Source organism: Notechis scutatus, chromosome 3 (assembly GCF_049901735.1).
Source record: "Notechis scutatus isolate UNSWTSFEM ecotype Mainland chromosome 3, rNotScu1.2, whole genome shotgun sequence".
NCBI classification, from domain to species: domain Eukaryota; kingdom Metazoa; phylum Chordata; class Lepidosauria; order Squamata; family Elapidae; genus Notechis; species Notechis scutatus.
This window is the reverse complement of record NC_142011.1, coordinates 183,406,577-183,417,053: the sequence shown is the minus strand read 5'-3', so window position 1 is coordinate 183,417,053 and position 10,477 is coordinate 183,406,577. Positions and strand designations below refer to the sequence as shown.

Sequence of the window (10,477 nt, the reverse complement as noted above, 5' to 3'; positions counted from 1 at the left end):
TAATAAAAGGACGATAAAAGCAAATAAGTAAATAAATGTAACTTAATAAATACAACTCTAGCCCAATTCCTGTCTGGAAATTTACGAGGAAAAAAAATACAATGGAGAGGTTTATGCAATATTTTTCCTGAATACTGATCAAGACATTTTAATTCAGGTCAATCGAAGGTTCTACTTCAATAGAGTAAAAATAGACATAAACATACGTCAGTTATATGTTTTTGCTTGAAACAATTCATTTTTCTTTTAGAGTGGTCAAGAAGCATGTGCTAGTCATTTCCGGCTCTAGTTAATTAGCTGAAAGCTAATACAAAAATGAAATTTGTGAAGTAGAATACATTCTAATATTGTGATCCACTCTTTTGGGAAAGACAGTTTCATTGCAAACATTTTCATGTATAACACTGATTTTACCATTTAAAACATTGTCCAACAATTACATCTGAAATTTGAATTCAGGAAAATAAAGCCAAGACAATTTTTCAAAGACTCTAATACATGTTTCCAGTATTTGTTTTTATTGAAATTTACCAAAAAGTTATTTGTTCTTGGAGTATATTGTGTGTTGTTGAAAAAGCCATTTCCCCTCCCCTTTCAATGCAAACTTATTCTGAGAAATTAAAGTTAATTCTTATGTTCATATCTGTATGTACAAGACCACCAACTCTTCCCAAAATGCTGAATATATAGGGCAAGGACTTAATATCGTTCATTATAACTAGAACCAAGCCACAAAGATACATTTACATGTATTACAAATGTCACAAATATCTAAGAAAATGAATAATGTAACATAAAATATGGTTGTAACCATTCACTCCATTTATAAAGGTGACAACTTAAACTGCTCAGTTTTGTCATTAATACAATAAATAACAAAATTAGAGGAGAAATATAAATGAAAGCTATAACAATTACTTCTTTGGACACAGAAAGAGAAGGCCATCCCACCCTTTAAGGCTGCAGATATGAATTTTTCATCAAGTTAAATTTATAAAGGATATCCGTTCAGGAAAGTGATGCAATTACATATTGTATGTCTTTGCATTTCAATACTTGCAATCTTTTAGACAAATATGACTCAGTGTACACTAAGGAACTAAGAGAACTTTAGTGCTACAAAACCTAAGTGCTGGAAACATTCATACACATAGTACTGGTTTACTAAGGACAGAGTTAGCTCATTGTTCTTTTTTCTTTTTATGTATCTATGCTGTGAAGAACACTGACATATTCTAAAATGTGTCAGCTTAAACAATCACATATGTGATAGAAAGTCAAATGCAGTTCAAGTAGAATACATACAAGATATTTAAACAGAGAAGCACAGATATTAATGTTCATTTGCTAATGCCTCAAATGTAGATATGAACTTGAGGAAAATATTAAGCAACAATTCATATAGTTATACTGTCTTTTTATGAAGTGATAAAAACTAGTTCCATATTATAAGGCAAGTGACATTTGTGAAGCCTTGAGTCTGACATTAAATTAAAAACATTCAAATTGTAATTGCTAAGGAAACTTTTAAAATTTACCTGCCATTTCCAAATATACCATTATTTGGCATATAGTTCAGAGATCAGTCATGCAACATTAGGAAGAGATCTGGGATGTAAGCAAGTTTACACACCAGTAATAAATTTGAAAGAAGTTGATGTTGCACTGCCAATGGGATTAAGTATATAGCATGCAGACTTTTCTCTGCCACTATTTCTATTTACAATTTTTATTACATGGTTTTCTTCAAGTCACCGTGGCAACCAAACAATACAGGTACATTTTTTTGCTTTGTAATACACAACCAGAAGACCAAACTTTAATTCAGACTATAAACATATGACTGCACAAATTTACTAAGTCACTACCATTTTTCTAAGTACAATAGTAAACCCAAGATGAGCAGAAATAGATTTGGTATGAGTCTGATTGAAAGTCAAGATTCACAAAAGTAAATTTCAGGTTCATAACATAAGTCAAAGAGTGATGGGGTTATGGTTTTTTTTGCACTTTTCCATTTAGTTATCTAAACTTCTAATAATTTATTGCCCTTTGAACTGTGCAAAATATATTAGCTTTTGATGCAAAATGGTCTTCAATTTCTAATACTTCTGGATAGGCTTAGGATATTTATGGCTTAAACTTGGACTTTTAACATCATTATTACAGGCATGTGTTTCAACAGATATATCACTACCCAAGATAAGATAACTAGATATGATTTCAAGACATCTACTGAGTGTTAAAAATACATTCCTTTCCTTTCCTAAAGGAAAGACACAACAGCTACTTCGTAGGTATAAAAGTTAACAGCCCTATTCAAGTTCAGTTTTATAACCACATTATCAACCAAAGTTGTCTAAAGCAACTTAGATACCTACCTACATTGGAATTTACATGTGATAATACAATATTTTTGCCCTGAAGGACATTGCTCTAATGCATATGAAGATTTACTTCTACCAAATAATCCCAAATTGTAATAGACTACTTAGTGCAAAGTTGGTTTTTGTTCTCCTGGTAGTTTAAATCAGATAAGTAACATTTTGACCACTGTCCAAGGTTTTTGCAAATTATATTTGCTCCAGCTATAATTCCAATGACCTGATGATAATAAAGTGTTTTACTCTGATGCACTCAATGCTGGTCATTTTTTTCATTTTGTTCTGTGAAGTTTAGTCAATTCAGAATTCTTCATTTTGACATGCACCAACAACATGGGAATTGAATTGCACTACTATAATTGTGATATCATCCCTGTACATCCGAGCCAACTCTTCTGGAAGACTGAGCATTTTGGAGAGCCGTTCATGATCCACAGTGCCAAATTCATTATTTCCGACAGCATGGCGTATCAAATGAGTAGCAGCATTCTGATCTTCAAAGGCTGAAGAGACACGGGCTCTCCTTTCAGTAAGAAGCCCATGCATCTGTCCCAATGTTACCTTGTAACCACCAACAGCTATTGGCTCCTGATGATGAACACCTGTAAGATACTCACCTACAATTCTAACTACATCCTGCCTGTGCATTGTTTCCCACAAACCATCTGTTGCCAGTATCAGGAATTTGTCCTGAGGTCTCAATTTGTGGTGTATCACTTCAGGCTCAGCTGTGAGATATGGAGGAGTATGATAGTTCGGTGGAATGAACTTTGTATATTCATTATCATTCAGTTGATCGGGGCCAGATTCTACTACTCTCTTCTGAAGGTCAATGCTCCACTTAAATTTGACATCACCAAAAGCTCGGAAAGGCATAAGTAAACCCAATAGCCGATCTTGTTTTACAACACTCTTTTCTTCGGACTTTGGATGTTCCATCTTAAGTCGTTCAATTTCATTTTCATTGTATGAATTATGATCATGAGATAAAGCAACAGCAGTCCAAGAGCCATCCTCTTCTTGGACACCAAGCATGGCTCTACTATCACCAGTATTGGCAACATGCAAATCAACACCATCTACATGAGCCACACAAGCAGTTGCACCAGAAAAAGCTACACGCAATACTAAATAGTTAAGAAAAGAATTTGGATCTCCAACTTGTGCTTCCAAAGAAATGTCATTGTCAAGCCTCTTAAATGCATTAATTAAAGCTTCTTTGACATCTGTTGTTTCTCCAGTGTTAAGATCTATGAGTTCTTGCCAGTAAGTTCGCAAGCTGTTGAAGTATAATTTGGAGGCTTCTTTACTGAAATAGTCATTAGGGTGTTTATGCCACTGTAAGATGGGCAACAGGGCCCTACCGCTTTCAACAGCATTTTCTATTTCAAGTAAAGTTTCGTGGGGCAACAAAGAAACAGCTATATAATAAAACAATCGCTCACTGACAGCCTGGGCACATGCACATCCTGCGTGCCCATCGAATACACCCAGAAGCATGCCTCTTGTCTGCAAACAAGTCGCTGCACTTCTTCGATCCTCTATGGGAGCATTGGCTGGCAGCTGGTTGCTGTCAAAGCCAAGAACAGAACTTACATTTTTGCCATCAAACTCTGGCACTTTGAAACTATATTCATTTGCCTTGAGGATGCTGTTGACTTGTGGAGGCGTGAGGTAAAATCGCTGTGGTGTAGAGACATAATTTCTTGCATGAATAAACTGACTGAAGTTTTCCTTTGGTCTGCAAAGCGTCGCAAGCTTCTTCTGAGGAACATACCTCAAGTGCTTGTGAGTTACGGGAGGGGACAAGCAACATAGATGCTTGTGGTGACAGTAACATGCAGTACTGTATATCCTGCCAATCTCACAGTTGCGAATTAATGGGAGTAGTAGCTGAGCTGGTGCTGGCATGGCATCAGAGAACAATGGCAATCTGGAGCTTTTGACTGGAATTGCTGGAAGAAAACATAAGACAACGTAAACTTAGGATGGCCTGTCATGAAAAAAGTATATATGCACCATATCATGCACCTATATACTCACTTTTACTTAAATACCTCTTTAATGTGTACAGCTTTACAGATTCAACATATTTGCAGGAAGCAGGAATATTTTAAAGTATCAATCTAAGATTAAATAACTCAATTCACCCTATTACACTAGTAGAGAATTACAAATATCATTATTTAATTTAATCAAAACTTCAAGTTGGGAGAACAAAAGTAATCTGAAAAGTTGAAGGACCAAAACAACCACAATTGAAATCCTGTCCTTGAAAAGACTCTCAGTATACATGTAATAAGGATTTGGATTGCCATATGAAAAAAACTGTCACATCTGTTATTTGTATTAATCATTGTAATCTGTTTTCTCCTATATGATTTCCCTCCAATTTCACAAACTTAATAACAGAACAGAATAACAGAGTTAGAAGGGACTTGGAGGTCTTCTAGTCTATACCGGAAACCCTATAACATTTCAGACAAATGGTTGCCCAATCTACTCTTTAAAAATCTCCAATGTTGGAGCACCCAAAACGTCTAATTATTTGTTCTGTCAGGAAATTTCTCCTTAGTTCTAGGTTGGTTCCCTCCTTGATTAGTTTCCACCCATTGCTTCTTGTCCTGCCTTCAGGTGCTTTGGAGAATAGGCTGATCCCCTCTTCTTTCTTGCAGTTCCTTAGATATTGGAACACTATTATCATATCACCCCTAGTCCTTCTTTTCATTAAACTCGACACACCCAATTTCTGCAACTGTTCTTCATATGTTTTAATCTCCAGTCCCCTAACCATCTTTGCTACTCTTCTCTGCACTCCTTCTAGACTCTAGAGTCTCAACTTATATCATGGTGACCAAAATTTGAAGGACCAGGCATATATCATCTCTGTATTACCCACCAGTAACTTTGGCTCTGTTCACCATTTACAAATGAACAAGGGTATTTATTGTGTGTAACAACAATCATGTACAGTAGACTAGAGTTTGGAACTACAAAACGTCCGATAGATTGTTTTAAACGATTAGTCATTTAATGGTCTTCAAACAAATCACAAAAATAATTAATCTCCATTTTGTAGATAGTAGTTTTCAGCAACTATCTACTGTTATATAGTTCGTGGTCTATGACAGTTAGCAACTTCAGAATTAATATGTAATATATTATTGTATGCTAGAACTAACATCTAACCTAGAGATTCCCAAACTTTCTTGCTTCATAGTGCTCTTAGTGTAATTTTCTCACTGTACTATCAGTTCCCACACATGCTTTATAGCAGGGGTCTCCAACCTTAGCAACTTTAAGATTTGTGGACTTCAGTTCCCAGAATCTCTCAGCTAGCTTTGCTATCCACAAGTCTTAAAGTTGCTAAGGTTAAAGACCCCTTCTCTATAGCACCCCAAAGACATTGGACAGTTCAGTTTATTAAGTAGTAAAGTATCCTATAGTGCCTGTGAAATTATTGTAATAACCTAGGCGTCAGTTGGAGAGCCACAGATCTAATCCACACTTTCCAACTGACAGCTTTTCAAGAGGAACTCTTCTAAGTAGTAAAACAATTTTCTTACTCTAAAATCTTTTATGTTCCATAGATATACAGAAATATTTTAGCTATTTCACAAGGTTTGGTAGGGTATTACTATTAAATTTGTGTTTTTCAGTCATATAGAATTTCAAAAAAAATAGTCAAATTGTCTTAATCTGAGCAGTCTGTATTAATTTCTTCTGTATTCCTATATTTTGGTTGCACATTGTTTGCTCAGTGTTTTGTTCACCCGTCAGTCTTTCTCAAATGTCAGATACTTTTTGCTACCTTAGCCCTTAATAACCATTAAAGGAATACACAAGATGGATCCATTGTTCTCAATTTATTTTGTTTCCCTTACAATCATACCCTTTTGTGGGACTTTTACAGTACAGTTAGTAATATGCTGCTGTGGAGAGTCTTTTGGGAGTGAAGCAGATTATCTCATTGCGTAATTTAAATATGTATATGATTTCAAATTCTGGAAATGTCTACTTTTATTCCATCTTTCATTTATTAAGTCAGACTGCTCTAGTAATGGCCAACAAGGGACCAGGTTCAGTTCTTTTATTTCCCCCGTTTTACTGCCAGAGCTGTGGTGGCGCAGTGGCTGGAATGCAGTATTACAGGCTAGCTCTGCCACTGGCTCAAGGTTGACTGAGCCTTCCAAGGTCGGTAAGAGGATCCAGATTGTTGACTCTGTAAACCACTTAGAGGGGGCTGTGAAGTAGTATTTAAGTCGAAATGCTATTGCTATTTACTTATTTACTGTCAGCTCTCCAGACAACCTTATCAATTTTAAGCTGCTGATGACTTTCAAAACAATTTGAAAGCCTGATATATGTAGTTACTTGTCATGGTTACCTTGACCAATATTTCACTTTCCAGGTAAGATTCAGCATTGTATCAGATAGAAGATCATACCAGGAGTGTGGTACAAGGTAGAAAACAGGGGTGGGGGGGAGAGGAAGGGGAGGGAAGGAAATATGTCAGTGACATGCCCAATTTATGCCAGTAACTGAAGCAAGCTAAATTAATCCTGCCTGAGGGCATTCAAAAAACCATGAATGAATAATTTAACTTTATATTATATTCTAGATACTTGGGATGCTTGTCAGCAGTACATTTGTACAAATGAGTACATTCATTCAACCCAATTCAACACACGCATAATGGTTGGATACACACATCCTAAGGATATTTTAAAAACCATAATCAGTTGAATAAACCGTAATGGCTAGATCCACATATGTAAAATCATAAAGCATATTTCACAAAGCACCATACTGAGTTTATGCATTTAAGCCCAAATTAAACAAGTTACATTGTTCAATATATTGTGAAATCTGATTTACTGTATAGTGAAGCTGATGTCCGTGACACTGAAATCCAAGGTAAGTTTATTTGCAAGAGTATACATTAAGAAAATACCAATTTAAACTTAAAGAAGCATTTACAAAGATAATACTTACAGCACCTTTTCCAAACTTGGCATTCTCCAGAAATGTTAAGATTACAATTCCTAGAGTTCACAGCCAGCAATTCCAGAAGTGATCTACAGTAATGCTTATTTAATACACTCCCTCATTAACCCATCACCCACCCTTCAAATTTTATTACTCAGATAATAGGAGCACAAAAAATACCTACCAATTCTCCTGGGCCCAGGACACACACACATTCTCCTGTCACAACAAGAAGCCGCCAACATCCACAAAGCAGAAGCCCAGGAATAGCAAGGAACAGGAGAGATTATTAAAGGAGGAAGAAGAAGTCTCCAACATTGAAGGGGGACAGGAAAAAGAAAGACAGAAATACAAGCAGTTTGTAGTGACAAACATTAAGAAACAACTTGCAGCATAGCCATTTCTTAACCAGCACTATTCTAAGCTTTCTACAGCCGAACATAGAACATATCTCAATCACACTTGCTATGCAACGTAACATCAAGTTCACACAAGACTCATCTGCTGTCAGCTAGCTCTGAAGAGCAACAGGCATATACACTGTTTTGAAACTAGGCTGAAAGAATATTTCAATCTGCTAAGCACCAGCTTCAATTATTTGAAGCCCCCATCAAGGGGTATACAGCTGCTCTGAACAGAGCAATGTAATGTTTTCACTGTAGTATTTTCTACAAACCAAGATGCTCAGGATTTTTCCAGCTTCACTGATCTAGAGTGAAGAGATTAGTACTAACAGAGATTACTAAACAGACATACAGGACATATTCTGACCAGATTGACATTTAAATCGAAACCAAATGTCCATATCAAACAAGTATGAGCAGTATTTAAAATAACAAGTACGCCTCAATCTTTCTGAATAGATATGAACATCACAGAAAGAAGGATGCTTCTTAGGTGAGGAACAGTTTATCACTACTGCTTCAAAAATTTGGTGCTTTCAAAAGTGCCTTCTTACATATCCCAGATTTCCTTATTTGAAAATTGGGGTCATAAAGCCATGGATTTATGGTCAATCCAGTTACAAGGCATATCCTATTCTCCAAGTTCCACAAAATCCTTGCAAATTCATGAAATAGAAGGTGGTCAATCACAAACTTGGCAAGAGCACACCAACTGTTTAGCAGCAAAAGTAGTTTGTTTCTAGGATGAGGGCATTCTAACAAGGGATTAACTATATCTATCCCAGGATTCTATCAATCCTGTTGATTATTCTCCATATTGCAGGTAATGGTTTAAAGAAAAAGGGGGCAGCACAAGTAAGTTCTTCTGGATACAAGGCAGGAGGAAATACACTGATTAGTTTATGCAATGATCTGCTAATCAGATTTAAAGCTTTAATTAGAGTAGAGGTGTGCAGAGGGAGAAGGGTACCATTTCAAAAATATCATAGAAACCTCAAATAAAGTGCTATCTTCATTTTGTTCTTTTGCATTCAAGAAAAATTAAAAAGCAACATATGCCTAACATCAATATTATTAATCATCTACATGTATACAGCACAGCGCCAGCAGATGGAAATAGCTGGCTGCCTATATTTGAGTTTGAAAGCTTAGAAAAGAATTGAGTGGGATTAGTACTGGGAGAAGTGAGCTGTAGATAATAAGACAAGCTATGAAGAGATGTGAAAAGTAGCAAAAAATTATATAGACCTCTATATTGCTGTCTATATGTCTATCTATCTATCTATCTATCTATCTATATATATATATATATATGCTGCCTAGATTATTTCAAGAAAACTACCGGTACATTAAAATACAATAAAAGAAAAGCACATTGAGTAGTTTTCTCAAACTTGGAGACTTTTCAATATATGCAGTATGTGTGTGTGTGTGTGTGTGTGTATGTATGTATGTATAAATACACATACATATAAGTATGCATATATGCATACACACACACAGGAACTCTTAATGGAGCCACTGCTCATAAGTAACACTTAAATATGGCCCATTTTGCTCAACAGGGCCTGCAGACAGGTTGGAGCTCTCTCCTACTCTTTACTAAGGAAATCATCTGGATGTGTCCATGAAACCACCAGGACCCAAGCTTGACCCAAAGGTTATTCCCCCCACACTACCCAGAGATGCAGCACTGTGAACCAAGGCTTTCTGGAGGCAAAAACACTGGCGGATCCCGAAATGTCACCTTCAAGTCGGACAGAGGATGCCTGTTTTGCATGCCCAGCTACACACAACAGGGGCTTCTCTTTCAGGGGCTGCCTTGGAGACGCGTGTACTCGGGTCTGTTGCTGAAACTACGCCCGCGTCCTCTTCCTACGAGGGATCCCCGGTCCGCCCCTGGGCCTTTCCGCCTGTACCCAATGTGGGAGAGGAGCTAGCTGCAGGGCAGCAACACTAACTTCCTCCGCCCAGTCTGCGCGCCCTCCTCCTCCGTCTCAGGCCGGGGAAAAACGGAGCCGAGAGATGGCAGCGGCCGCTACCCAGGACCACCCGCGGGTGGCTCCGGCCCCATAGCCGGCTCTAAACCCAGAGATACTGACCTGGCCCGAGATGGGGAAGAGGGAAGGTGACAGTACCCGGCGGCGAGGGCAGCGGGTTAAGAGGAGAGCGAGCGAGCGGAGGCGGCCGCCGTCCCGCCCTTCCGCGGCCGCCGTAAACGGGGCGACTCGGCCTCTCCCCTCCCACCCAGAAACCCGAGTGGCCAGCGGCGGGCGCGCGCCTGCCTCGGCTTCTCGCTGCAGCCGCGCAGCGGGCGATAAAAAAAAAAAAAAGCGAGTCGGATTTCAAGGATCGTGGCCGGCTTTTGTGACGCTACTCGATTATATAGCCTTCGCTCGGCAGTCTTCACGCTCATTGGCTAAAGGTAGGAATGGGCGGGGAGAGGGCAGGTCACGTGACTCCCACGCTCGCTTAGCTCATGCTCACCGCTTTTTTTTCTCTCTCCCTTTTTTTTAAATTGTCGGGGGCTTGGCGGAGGGATCTCAAAGCTTAGGTTTCGCTCACGCTGATCGCCTTTGCTGCTAGTGCCTTTCGAAAGAAGGATGCGCCTTATAGACATTGCCGCTCGGGACTTCTTTTCTTCTCCTTTTATGAGCTTTTCTTCCAATCTGAAAAAGGCGGGAGCCGGCAAAAAAAAAA

General features: G+C 38.2%; 1 protein-coding gene across 3 annotated transcripts; it reads right to left on the bottom strand.

Moving 5' to 3' along the window:
* Positions 1-497: 497 nt before the first annotated feature.
* Positions 498-10,177, bottom strand: PDP1 (pyruvate dehydrogenase phosphatase catalytic subunit 1). 3 transcript variants are annotated; one of them, XM_087962005.1, is made up of 3 exons: positions 9,880-9,968; positions 7,558-7,592; positions 498-4,339 (listed from the first exon to the last, which is right to left on the bottom strand). In XM_087962005.1, exons 2-3 carry the CDS (start codon positions 7,586-7,588, stop codon positions 2,685-2,687), a joined length of 1,686 nt encoding a protein of 561 aa, XP_087818131.1. In that variant the 5' UTR covers positions 7,589-7,592; positions 9,880-9,968; the 3' UTR covers positions 498-2,684. The 3 variants fall into 3 exon arrangements, with proteins under 3 accessions (XP_087818131.1, XP_026546664.1, XP_026546658.1); XM_026690879.2 differs by lacking the exon at positions 7,558-7,592 and having other exon boundaries at positions 9,880-10,177; XM_026690873.2 differs by lacking the exon at positions 9,880-9,968 and having other exon boundaries at positions 7,558-9,057.
* Between the last annotated feature and the right edge of the window lie 300 nt (positions 10,178-10,477).

Bases quoted from the DNA above. Each gene is read 5' to 3' on its own strand.
- PDP1 (XM_026690873.2), bottom strand. From the start codon at position 7,618: ATGTTGGCGGCTTCTTGTTGTGACAGGAGAATGTGTGTGTGTCCTGGG. The intron at 4,340-7,557 runs GTAGGTATTTTT...GTTTTCTTCCAG, and splicing joins TCCTGGGCCCAGGAGAATTG to CAATTCCAGTCAAAAGCTCC.